The following is a 13,541-nucleotide window of genomic DNA, read 5'->3' as shown; positions in this document are numbered from 1 at the left end:
AGTCTTCTCCAGCACCACAGTTCAAAAGCATCAGTTCATTGGCCCTCAACATTCCTTATGGTCCAAATCTCAGATCTGTACATAACTACTCGAAAAACCATAGCTTTGGCTAGACAGACCTTTGTTGGCAAAGTGATGTGTCTGCTTTTTAATACGCTATTTAGGTTTGTCATAGTTTTTTTCCAAGGAACAAGCGTCTTTTAATTTCATGGCTTCAGTCACCATCCATAGTGATTTTGGAGCCCAAGAAAATGAAGTCTGTCACTGTTTCCATTGTTTCCCCATCTATTTGCCATGAAGTGATGGGACTGGATGCCATGATCTTTGTTTTCTGAACGTTGAGTTTTAAGCTGGCTTTTTCATTCTCCTCTATCACTTTCATCAAGAAGCTCTTTAGTTCCTCTTTGCTTTCTGCCATTAGGGTGGTGTCATCTGCATATCTGAGGTTCTTGATACTTCTCCCAGCAGTCTTGATTCCAGTTTCTGCTTCATCCAGCCCAGCATTTAGCATGATGTACTCTGCATATAAGTTAAATAAGCAGGGTGACAATATACAGCCTTGGCATACTCCTTTCCCATTTTGAACCAGTCCTTTGTTCCATATCCAGTTCATCAGTGATATGGGCATGTAATTCTTTTTTTGTGGTATCTTTGTCTGGTGTTGATATCAGGGTGATGGCGGCCTTGTAGAATGAGTTTGGGAGTGTTACTCTCTCTTTAATTTAATGAAAGAGTTTAAGAAGGATAAGTGTTAGCTTTTCTATAAACTTTTGATAGAATTCACCTATGAAAGCTTCTGACCCTGAGCTTTTGTGTTGGAAGATTTTTTTCATAGTTTCCATTTCAGTGCTTTTGATTGGTCTGCTCATATTTTCTATTTCTTCCTGGTTCATTTCGGAAGGTTGTACTTTTCTAAGAATTTGTCTGTTTCTTTAAGGTTGCCGATTTAATTGGCATGTAGTTGCTGGTAGTATTCTCTTAGGATCTTTTGTATTTCTGCATTGTCTGCTATAACTTCTCCATTTTCATTCCTAATTTTATTGATTTGAGTCCTCTCCCTTTTTTTCTTTATGAGTCTGACTAATGGTTTATCTATTTTGTTTATCTACTCAAAGAACTAGCTTTTACTCTTACTGATCTTTGCTTTCTCTCTTACTGATCTTTGCTTTCTTTTTCTTCATTTCTATTTCATTTATTTCTGCTCTGGTTTTTATGATTTCTTTACTTCTACTAACTGTGGGGGTTTTCATTCTTCTTTTTCTAGATGCAGTAGATGTAAGGTTAGGATGCTTATATGATATATTTCTCTTTTCTAGAGGTAAGATTGTATTGCTATCAACTTCTCTCTTAGAAGTGTTTTGCTGCATCCCAGAGGTTTTGGGTTGTCATGTTTTTGTTGTCATTTGCTTCTAGGTATTTTTATTTCTTTTTAAATTTGTTCAGTGATCTCTTGGTTATATAGAAGTGTACAAAATAACTTCAATATCTTTTTCATCTTAAATGTTTCATCATTTTATTTTTATAAGCATAAATATCATTTAAAGTATAACAAAATGAGAACGAATGGAAGGAGGGAGGGAAGAAGGGTAGGAATTCCAAGCTTTGAAATAAGAAACCTTAGAACTCTATTATATTTTTTCTTTAGAAATTATTGGCCACCCAAGGGTACCTCTTAGATGATGCAACTCTCGGAAACAAGACTAATACAGGGAAGAAAGAGCTGGCCCTGGAGAACTCATTCAGATCAGAGCGTGCCTCCTTCCTAAGGGCCTCTCCAGGGACCCTTTAGACATTTTCCAAGGTCTAAAGCTGAGATAAAGTCCCTCTAGCGATTGTTATTCTGGAAGCAGAGTCAGAAGTCATCCCATTGGACAGAAGGACTATAGGAATATTTCCTTGCTCAGAAACCCCACCTCTGCATCTTCTAAGGGAAAGTTGAAGGAACCACATGAAGCCTTACTTATATCTGTGGCTTTGCTCCAGTGTTAAAAAGAATGCCATTCAGGTATCCTCCACGGAGAACATCTCTTGTTAGCCTAAGGAACCCAGGTGAAGAAAAATATCCTTCTCATTCAGCTACATCTTCTAAAACTGTCCAATCTGGGAACTTGTGAGTGTACAAGCCACAAATAGTAACTAGATCCTCATTCATCATCCTCTTGAGTTAGCCTCCAAGGGGAGAGAGGCCATCACTTGGTGTTCCTGTGGTCTGGACTAACCCCTCTCACTGTCCATCTTACCAGGTATTCTAGGGAGTCTTTTTTTCTCTGCTCTTTTTTTTACTGTCACATTACTGTCTCTGTGATGCACAGAAGGTGGTTCAAATTTGACTTAGCTTTATCCAAATCCTCTGGTACCAACTTAGAGAATTCATTGTTTTCATAGATTCTAGTGTTAATTCCTGAGATTACTGTGCAAACAGTGAACATTATAAATTCACAGAAATCCTGGAATGGGAAACTGTTGGAATAACTGATGTGCACAGCCCTCACCTCCAATTTGAGGGCTTCCTCATGACTGGCTCCCACGAAACCAGACTATGACTCTGCCACTTCTGTATGGGTTGACACAGAAGGGGAGAAATTTCCATTTAGTACCAGAGATATCCAAGGAAGATTGTCTCCAATCTGTTTTGTTTAAATATTTGTTCATATTTATTTATTTATTTGGCTGCACTGAGTCAGTTGTGACACTCAAGATCTTCAATCTTCGTTTTGAGGTATGGGGGATTTTTAGTTGTGCTGTGAGAACACTTAGTTGAGGCAGGTGGGATCTAGTTACCTGACCAAGGTTTGAGCCTTGGCTGCCTGCATTGGGAGTGCAGCATCTCAGCCATGGCCCATTAGGGAAGTTCATCCGCATTCTTCAGAATTTCTAAGGTGGTATGGACTTTAGAAACCATCTAAAGTTTTCCAAGACTGTTTTTTTTTTTTTTAAATAAGAAGTGCAAATGACTTGTTCATGAACTTACAGTGAGAGAGAAAGGTCCTGTGCCATCATCAACTGTCACAATACTTCTATTAATCATTCAACATGCATCGTGGACTACCAGTCAGATGGTTGGCCAAAATCTTTATTGCTTACTCACTATGCCTGTGAGGCTTCCTGTGATTTGAACTCTGTTGCTTTTGTAACTGGACAACAGCACTTCTCAGTGCTCTGGAGACTATTTCCACTCCCTTCGTTTCCTTCTTCAGTCTGAATAATGTCTTTTCTCTTCTCCTTCCTAGGTTTGATTCTCTACACTCTTCCTTCTCACCTTCTCCACCTTATCCGATAGATTATTGCCCTGAGCTGGGCAGGGTTGATGAGATCTGACATGGCTAGGTTGCCCCTGCTACACGAACTGTCCTTGGTCAGTCCTAAAGCTTTATTCATGACACCTCATTTCCAGCCATGCTCTGAGACTCATAGCACCCTGGAACATTCTTTTCTGTTCTTGTCCCTCTGAAGGGAATCTCTAATGCTCCATGGAAGTTGGCAACACAACCAGAGTCACTGCGTTTGTTCTCCAAGGACTATCCAACAACCCTCAGATCCAGGCAGTACTCTTTGTAATATTCCTGGTGATTTACCTCCTGATCCTCACAGTGAACCTGCTGATGCTGCTGGTGATCAGGACTGACTCCCACCTCCACACCCCCATGTACTTCTTCCTCAGTCACCTCTCCTTCCTGGATGCCTTCTATTCCTCAGTCATTGTGCCTAAGCTGCTAGAGAACCTGTTTTGCAAGCAGAAGACAATAACCCTCCTAGAGTGTTTCACCCAGATCTCCTTGGTCATATTTTCAGGGGGCACTGAAACCTGCCTCCTTTCAGTCATGGCCTATGACCGGTACCAGGCTGTGTGCCACCCCCTGTCATATGTGGTGACCATGAATAAGAAGATATGTATTGGCCTAGTGGGAGCCTCCTGGGCCATAGGAATGGGGACTGGCCTACTTAACACCATCCTCCTGGCTCAGCAGGATTTCTGTGGCCCCAACCTCATCCGCAGTTTTGCCTGCGAGTTTCCTCCAGTGCTCCTGTTGGCCTGTTCTGACCCCTACATGAGCGTTACCTCCATCCTGACCACCATGGTGGTCCTGGGCCTTGGCACCTTTGTCCTAGTGCTGGTTTCTTACAGTCATATCATCATGACAGCCTTGGGGATTGACTCTGCCTCAGGTCAGAACAAGATCTTCTCTACCTGCTCATCTCATGTTCTTGTGGTCACCATCTTTTACGGTTCAGGAATTTTCAGGTATGTCATTGTTAGACCTCCGGAATGTAAATGCAGGATATTTGTCACTCTAACGTAACCTTGAACTACAGAACAAAACATTGCAAAGTAGCAGGAAAAGAGCTGTACTGGAATTCAGAAGTCCTGGGTCCTATTTATGGCTCTTTTGTGGACTAGATGTGTGAATTATAAAATATCCATTTTCTTTCTGAGAGTTTAATTTTTACACAGTTAAGCTCAATTTTAATATGTATTACATCACAAAAGAAATATTATTAACCTCATTTTCCAGTTAGAAACCTGAGTTTCTGAAGTAACCAGGTACTTTATCAAAGTTGCTGGAACAAGCTAGGAATCAAATCAAAATATAAACCAAGCCTCACCAACTTGAAACCTCAACCCCTTTTCTACCAAGTTTCTCTCAAGCATAAACAGCTGTAGTTGATGAATCCTTATTCCCAGGAAACAAAGTAACCAATGGCCTGTGCTCTTTCCAAGTGAACTGGAGATGGATTTGCACAAGTTACTCCATACTTTCCTCATCTGGTTGTTACTTGGAGAGAAGTCAGGAGAGGGAAAGGATAAGGAATGATCTAGAAGAGTTCACTTGAGCCTGAGAGCAAATCTCTCCAGCTTTCTTTGTCTCAGTTTCCTCGTTTGCCATAAAGGTATAATAAAATTACTCCCACCCACTTCACAGAAATGTTTGGAGGAATAAACTAAAAGATAAAAAATGAGAAAATGAGTATCTTTTTTAACTAAGCATGCAAAACCCACAAAGAACATTCCAATGAAAATGGCACAATTGCAAAAAAAAATAAAATTTAATGCTTCTTTGGGAAATACTCCTTGTGACACTTAAGATACACTAAAAATTTTAGTATTACTATTTTGGATTCATATCTCATGCTGAACACATATTTATCTTTCATTTTAATTACATAGCTTGCGTTATTTTCTAAGCCAAAGACAAATGTGCTTAAAAGGACAAATGATTGTTCCACTAAGCATTAGAAAAATAACATGCTGTGATTTGGGGGTATTTCTCAGAGTCATAAATGTTAGGAAAATGATAGCATTATTGGACTAGCATTTAGTTTTGTAAGGAACAATCATCACAGGATTGGAACATGCATATATAGGGAAAAGAAGAAGAAAAAAAATCCTATTATCATTATTACTATTAAGGAAAGTCACTTTGAAAACTGTGAAGTGCTACAGAAATGCTTGAAATTTTCTTTAGTTCTAGTCTAACCTGTACCATTTGATATGCTGAAGAACTTCCTTTTTCTTTGGAAACTCCTCTAACATTTTGCATAATATCACTCTTATATGGAGGCATTTGAGGGCAAAAATAACTGACTTCTCACTAATAATACAGCCATGTCTAGTTGATAGTTGATAATACAGCCATTTCGAGTTGATAGTTGACTCAGCTCTGAGGACCCTCTGGGCCAGTCTGGGATGGGATGGACCGTGGCTGGCAATGGCATTGTGGCCACTGTCCTGAGCTCATTTTATTCCTTTGTGCAATTCCCTTCAAGGTACATGACTCCAGCTTCTGGCTCAGCCCTGGAGCAAGTGCTATCCATGCAGTACAGTGTGGTGACCCCGCTACTGAACCCCCTTATCTACAGTCTGAAGAATCAGGAGGTGAAGGCGGCTCTTAGGAGGATGCTGGCCAGGAAGCTCAGACTTACCTTCTAAGCCAGGCTCTACTGCCTCCTCGTAATCGAGGAAAAAGTCAAGAGAATTAAGAGGAGATAGAGAGCTTCACTTTTAAGCTATCTCAGCATGAATTCTTCTCCACAACAGAAGCCTTAGTTCCTCTGACCCCTGTGCCCTCATCCAGTCAAGCAGGATGGGGAAACCTCCACAGAACTGATGGCACTCCTCCACAGATGACCCAGTCACCACACAGGAAAATCTTCTCAAAAACCATACAGAGGAATTCTCAAAAAGCTAAAAACAGAACCACCCTATGTCCCAGCAATTCCACTTCTGGGAATATATTCAAAGGATATGAAAATACTAATTTAAAAGGATATCTACACACCCATGTTCACAGCAGCATTATTTACAACAGTCAACATATGGGAAAGAATCTAGGTTTTCTTAATGGGTGAATGGATAAAGAAGGCATGGAAAAGCAACTGAATATTATCCAGCCATAAAAAGGAGGAAATTCTACCATTTGTGACAACATGGATGGACACTGAAGGCGTTATACTCAGGGAAATAAGTCAAAGAAACACAAACACTATATGATCTCACGTGCAGAACCTAGGGAGAAACCAAACTCACAGAAAACAAACATGTAGTTGTCAGGAGTGGAAAGTAGGAAGAAACGGAATTGGAGGAAGGTGATAAAAAGTACAAATTTTCAGTGTAAGGTAAGTACTAGGGATGTAAGTACAACATAATGACTAATTAACACCACTGTATGATACATAGGATTTACACAGTAAATCCTAAGAGTTCTCATCACAAGTAAAAAAGTTTTTGTGTTTTTTTTTCCTTTTGCTTTTCTGTTTTTTATATATTTATTTTTTGGACATGATGGACTTTTTAGGAATAGAAAAGAGTTATATTTGCATCCCAGTGAGGACTGTAGCCCAGGAGACAGCTTCTCAGATAACTCTGGGAAACTGCTCAGTTGAATCTTTTTTTTTTTTTTTTTGAATAGTAATATAACTTATCGGAGCACAGAACATACATCAAATGTGACAGGGGTATATTCCTTCAAGTTTCCAAAAGAGAGAAGTTTAGTAAATATAGAGTGAGACAGCATGATGGTCATGCCTGGAAATGGAACCTTATCTTTCAGGGAATGTTAATATGGATGTCATAAGGAAGGAGATTTTTATCCCTGTCTTCACAACAGACATTCTTTCTTTACCTTAATAATTGAAGCAGATATGCTGTGTATGGCTGACAGGCTCGCCACATAAAATTCAGGTTGAAAAATGTATTAGTCCAAATGACTTCCCCAAAACTCACTGTGTGAAAATTTTCTCCATCAGAGGGAATCTTCAGGTTTTCCCAGTTTGAAGTTTTGTGATGATGGATATTAACTGAACCTATTGTAATACTCATTTATATATGTATAGCAGAGCATCCTGCTATATGCCTTGAAATTATACAGACTTATACAGTAATGTACGTCAATTCTCTATCCATAAAACTGGAGGTCGGGAGAGTAAAGAATATCTTCACAGATCCCCAGCCGTTTCCACAGCTATTGCTTTTCCCTCTCATTTCCTGCCTATTCAGCCCCTCCCTTTTGCCTTGCCCTCACTCCTTTACTTTGTCTATAGACAAAGTGGAAATCTGACCAGTAGAAAATTTACCACTTGCTTTTGGGAGAATTCCATCTTAGTACTGAGAGCCAGCTCCTCCTTTATTTCCATATCGAAAACTCCCTGCCAAAACCTACAGCTCCAGAGAAACTTGGTTTCAGAAAAGGCAGAGGAACCAGAGATCAAATTGCCAGCATCCACTGGATCATCAAAAAAGCAAGAGAGTTCCAGAAAAACATCTATTTCTGCTTCATTGACTATGACAAAGTCTTTGACTGTGTGGATCACAATAAACTGTGGAAAATTCTGAAAGAGATGGGAATACCAGAGCACCTGACCTGCCTCTTGAGAAACCTGTGTGCAAGTCAGGAAGCAACAGTTAAACTGGACATGGAACAACAGACTGGTTCCAAATAGGAAAAGGAGTACGTCAAGGCTGTATATTGTCACCCTGCTTATTTAACTTATATGCAGAGTACATCATGAGAAACGCTGGGCTGGAAGACGCACAAGCTGGAATCAAGATTACTGGGAGAAATATCAATAACCTCAGATATGCAGATGACACTACCCTTATGGCAGAAAGTGAAGAAGAACTAAGGAGCCTCTTGATGAAAGTGAAAGAGGAGAGTGAAAAAGTTGGCTTAAAGCTCAACATTCAGAAAACTAAGATCATGGCATCTGGTCCCATCACTTCATGGCAAATAGATGGGGAAACAGTGGAAACAGTGGCTGACTTTATTTTTGGGGGCTCCAAAATCACTGCAGATGGTGATTGCAGCCATGAAATTAAGAGACGCTTACTCCTTGGAAGGAAAATTATGACCAACCTAGATAGCATATTCAAAAGCAGAGACATTACTTTGCCAACAAAGGTCCGTCTAGTCAAGGCTATATTCATGTATGGATGTGAGAGTTGGATCATAAAGAAAGCTGAGCGCCGAAGAATTTGATGCTTTTGAACTGTGGTGTTGGAGAAGACTCTTGAGAGTCCCTTGGACTGCGAGGAGATCCAACCAGTCCACCCTAAAGGAGATCAGTCCTGGGTGTTCATTGGAAGGACTGATGTTGAAGCTGAAACTCCAATATTTTGGTCACCTGATGCGAAAAGCTGACTCATTTGAAAAGACCCTGATGTTGGGAAAAATTAAAGGCAGGAGGAGAAGGGGATGACAGAGGATGAGATGGTTAGATGACATCACCAACTCAATGGACATGAGTTTGGGTGAACTCCGGGAGTTGGTGATGGACAGGGAGGCCTGGCGTGCCTTCATGAGATCACAAAGAGTTGGACATGACTGAGCGACTGAACTGAAAGTAGAACATTGAAAACAGTAAATCCTCAATAACTATTTGTTGATTATGAAGTGAATGAAGGAATGAATGGTGGATCAGTCTGAGGAGTCCTTTCTCTTGTATGATCTTAGGATATAGAAGGGACTATCTACCTGTAAGCCTTGGAATATAGCAGACCGAGGTGTGATATTTAGCAATCAGACAATTCATTTTAAACAAGGAACTAATATCCAGAAAGTTAATGTACACTGAAGTTGAAGTTATTAAAATAAAAAAATTTACCTAAATAAATAAAATTTTAAAATGAAGTGTAAGTCTTGAGAGCAAAACTGTGTCTAAGCCTTCTGTATTCCCAGTGTCTAATAAGTCCTGTCACTTAATTGGCTAACAATAAGTGTGCAAAAAAAAATGAATCAGAGAGAAGGAACATATGAAAAGAAACATTTAATTTTGTTTAGTAAAATTGCTGCCTTCACGACGATACAGATGTCAAGGAACGTAGCATGGAGGAGAGATTGGGATAGAAAGGAAGAAAAAGAGTCCATATTTTGAGACATCATCCTGGGTATTCCTCCCAAAATCTCACTGAAACCTGTGCACTGTGAGAACCCCTGACTTGAATCTCTCCACCACCCACCTGAGCCTGGACCACTTCAGATCCTTGACTGGTTCAAGACCTCATTCAGGCCTAAAGGAAGGAGAAGTCGTTGGAGAAGGCAGAACAAATGTTCAGCTTCCACCCCATCTCCCCTTCAGCTCCAAAGAGAGTTCTCAGAAAGACAACAGCAATTGTTCCATCCAGATACTGACAGGTCAACATCAGCCAAGACCACTTTCATGCCAGCTCTCTGAATTCTATATGTTCGTGATCCTTTGACCCTCAGGCTAAGATCCCCTCCTCAGTTGTCAGTTCCCTTCAGCAAACCCTCTGAAAATCATGGCCTCATATGTAGTACACTCCCAGGGGAAATTTCCAAGATGAAGCTATTTCTCTGTAGATGAAGGCCAAGGATGTAGAGCCCAGCAAAACAGTCCCAGCTTCAGCTGCATTTCTGCTCTGAGAAGCTTATGCTTTACATTTTCCAGAGCATATGCCTTCCTGAGGCTGAAACTGAGGCAAAGTTCAGTAGATGTGTGAGATCAGTGGGAGGAAGGGCCATTCAATCCTGTCTTCACATACAACCCAACCACATACAGGGATTATTCCTACAACCCTGAAGACTTGGAGGAAAGTCTTTTACCCCATGATTAGGGAGGGAAATGTATACAGCACCCTCTGGGAGATGTGTTACGTTATGTTCAAATTCAGACTAAAATCATAGGATGAATACCAAGTTATTTCTTGAGACTTGGTTGACATTAAGTATAGGAAAGGGATGTCCTGCCCACCATTTGCCCGGCCCTAAAGGTCCGTCTAGTCAAGGCTATGGTTTTTCAAGTGGTCACGTATGGATGTCAGAGTTGGACTGTGAAGAAAGCTGAGCACCGAAGAATTGATGCTTTTGAACTGTGATGTTGGAAAAGACCCTTGAAGAGTCCCTTGGACTTCAAGGAGATCCAACCAGTCCATTCTGAAGGAGATCAGCCCTGGGATTTCTTTGGAAGGAATGATGCTAAAGCTGAAACTCCAGTACTTTGGCCACCTCATGCGAAGGGTTGACTCATTGGAAAAGACTCTGATGCTGGGAGGGATTGGGGGCAGGAAGAGAAGGGGATGACAGAGGATGAGATGGCTGGATGGCATCACTGACTCGATGGACATGAGTCTGAGTGAACTCTGGGAGTTGGTGATGGACCGGGAGGCCTGGCACGCTGCGATTCATGGGGTCACAAAGAGTCGGACACGACTGAGCGACTGAACTGAACTGAACTGATATGTCCCTAAATAGGCTATGGGGCCTTCATTAGGGAGCTGCTGGGCTCTGAGACAAGAGGAATATGGTCTAACTGCCAAAACTCCAGTGGGTATATAGGGTAAGAATAGGGAATTAGAAAATATAACTTGGCTAATACAGAAATGGGCAATTTAAATTGAAGCTTTGGAATACTTGCTTTGGAATGTCAAAGCAGGAAGAGATCTCAGAAAAATCACTAGAACAAAATCTTCATTTAATAATGAGGAAACTGAGCCACAGAGGCAGAGATGAATTGCCCAGCTTTGGACCACCAATGAGAAGCAGAAACAGATTTAGGACTCAAATCTCCTGATTACCCTCTTTCGCATTTCTCATAATTAAATTAGAATAAAGTTCTGCGAACATCCTCCTTAATGATCAAACAAGAAGTAGCAGTAATGAAATCGAGTCCCAACAACAAGGCCCCAGGGGTCCAGATTCTTCCATTGCTCAGCTCTCCTCCTCTATTGTTTTCAGAAAGAGTTGTTCCTCTCACAGCAATTTGTGAAAGGTATTTTCTTATTTCAGAGGTAAGGAAATAACTCAAACCCCCTTCAAGTCATTCATTTCAAATACTTTGAGCTCCTGCCCTGGCTTCTTTTTCCCATCACACATCTCTACTTGTCAGAATCTCATGAATCTTTCCTTGAGCACTTTTACCCACAGCTCCCCCACCAAATATAAATTATCTTCCCTCTAATGAACATTGAGGGCACATTTCTAATCTCTCTCTATTTATGACACTATAGCTTGCATTTTAATTAATTCTTAATGTTTATCTTATCTTCCCTACTATTCCTTGAGGAAAGAGATGGTTTCAGCCAACTTTAGATCCCCTCCATCTAAGGTGGAGATGATGGAATTCTAGCTGAGCTATCTCAAATCCTAAGAGATGGTGCTGTCAAAGTGCTGCACTCAATATGCCAGCAAATATGGAAAACTCAGCAGTCACCACAGGATTCCAAAATGTCAGCTTTAAGGCAATGCCAAAGAATGTTCAAACTACTGTAAAATTTTGCTCATTTCACATGCTAGTAAGGTTATGCTTGAAATTCCTCAAGCTAGGCTTCAGCCGTAGGTGAACTGAGAACTTCCAGATGTACCAGCTGGTTTAGAAAAGGCAGAGGAGCCAGAGATCAAATGGTCAACATTCACTGAATCTTGAGAAAGCAAAGGGATTCTAGAAAACCATCTACTTCTGCTTCATTGACTACGCTAAAGCCTTTGACTATGTGGAACACAACAAACTATGGAAAATTCTTAATGAGAGGGGAATACCAGATCACCTTACCAGTCTTCTGAGAAAACTGTATGCAGGTCAAGAAGCAACAGTTAGAACCGGACATGGAACAACAGACTGGCTCAAAATTTGGAAAGGAGTACATCAAGTCTGTATATTGTTACCCTGCTTATTTAATTTCTATACAGAGTACATCATGTGAATTTTTGGGCTGGGTGAATCACAAACTGGAATCAAGATTTCCAGGAGAAATATCAACGATCTCAGATATGCATATGATATCACTCTAATGGCAGAAAATGAAGAGAAACTAAAGAGTTTGTTGATGGAGTAAAAGAGGAAAGTGAAAATACTGTCTTAAAACTCAACACTCAAAAGACTAATATCATAGCATTTGTCCCATCACTTCATGGCACATGATGGGGAAAAAGTGGAAGTATGACAAGTTTTATTTTATTGGGCTCCAGAATCACTGCAGACAATGTCTGCAGCCATGAAATTAAAAATCACTTGCTAACCTAGATGTCCATCAACAGATGAATGGATAAAGAAGCTGTGGTACATACATACAATGGAATACTGCTCAGCCATAAAAAGGAATGATGCACATGAATTAGTTCTAATGAGATGGACAAACTTAGAGCCTATTATACAGAGTGAAGTAAGTCAGCAAGAGAAATATAAACATCATATACTGACACATATATATATGGACTCTAAAAAGATGGTACTGATGAATTTATTTTCAGGGCATCAATGGAGAAACAGACAGAGAACAGACCTATGGATATGGGGGGAGGGGAGGAGGGAGAAGATGAGATGTATGGAGAGAGTAACACGGAAACTTACAATACCATATGTAAAATAGATAGCCAATAAGAATTAGCTGTGTGACTCAGGGAAGTCAAACAGGGACTCTGTGACAGGCTGAAGGGAGGGGTGGGAAGGGAGATGGGAAGGAGGTTCAGGAGGGAGGGGACATGGGTGTACCTATGGCTGATTCTTGTTGATGTGTGACAGAAAACCACAAAATTCGGTAAAGCAATTATCTTTCAATTAAATTTTTTTTAAGTTGCTTGCTCCTTGGAAGGAAAGCTAGGACAAACCTAGATAGTATATTAAAAAGCAGAAACATTACTTTCTGCCATCAAACGTCCATATATTCAAAGCTATGGTTCTTCCAGTAGTCATATATGGATTTGAGAGTTGGACCATAAAGAAACCTGAGCATTGAAGAATTGATACTTTTTAATTGTGGTGCTGGAGAAGACTCCTGAGAGTCCCTTGGACTGCAAGGACATCAAACCAGTCAATCCTAAAGGAAATCAACCCTGAATATCCATTGGAAGAACTGATACTGAAGCTGAAGCTCAACCCTTTGGCCACTGATGCCGACTCATTGGGAAAGACCCTGATGCTGGGAAAGATCGAAAGCAAAAAGAGAAAGGGGAGGTGAAGGATGAGATGGTTAGATAGCATCACCAACTCAAAGGACATGAATCTGAGCAAACATCAGGAGACAGTGGAACAGAGGGGCCTGGCATGCTGCAGTCCATGGGGTCACAAAGAGTTAGATACTTACAACAACT

At 40.6% G+C, this 13,541-nt stretch overlaps 1 protein-coding gene across 1 annotated transcript; it reads left to right on the top strand.

The window, feature by feature from the left end:
• Positions 1 to 3,470: 3,470 nt before the first annotated feature.
• On the top strand, positions 3,471 to 5,929 carry LOC147371693 (olfactory receptor 5BS1-like). The gene is made up of 2 exons (XM_086403692.1): positions 3,471 to 4,243; positions 5,767 to 5,929. The coding sequence occupies exons 1-2, from the start codon at positions 3,471 to 3,473 to the stop codon at positions 5,927 to 5,929; spliced, it is 936 nt and encodes a 311-aa protein (XP_086259818.1).
• Positions 5,930 to 13,541: the final 7,612 nt, after the last annotated feature.

The sequence above is a fragment of the Bos grunniens genome, chromosome 5 (assembly GCF_055505025.1).
Source record: "Bos grunniens cultivar Pamir isolate PY7600 chromosome 5, Bosgru_T2T1.0, whole genome shotgun sequence".
In the NCBI taxonomy this organism is placed as follows: Eukaryota; Metazoa; Chordata; class Mammalia; order Artiodactyla; family Bovidae; genus Bos; species Bos grunniens.
Note: the sequence above shows the minus strand (reverse complement) of the source record. Positions and strands in the feature narration are given on the sequence as shown.

What these genes read in the sequence shown, in the direction of transcription:
- LOC147371693 (XM_086403692.1), top strand. Translation starts at nt 3,471, where the DNA reads ATGGAAGTTGGCAACACAACCAGAGTCACTGCGTTTGTTCTCCAAGGA. An exon ending in TACGGTTCAGGAATTTTCAG is followed by an intron (nt 4,244 to 5,766) that starts GTATGTCATTGT and finishes ATTCCCTTCAAG; the next exon opens with GTACATGACTCCAGCTTCTG.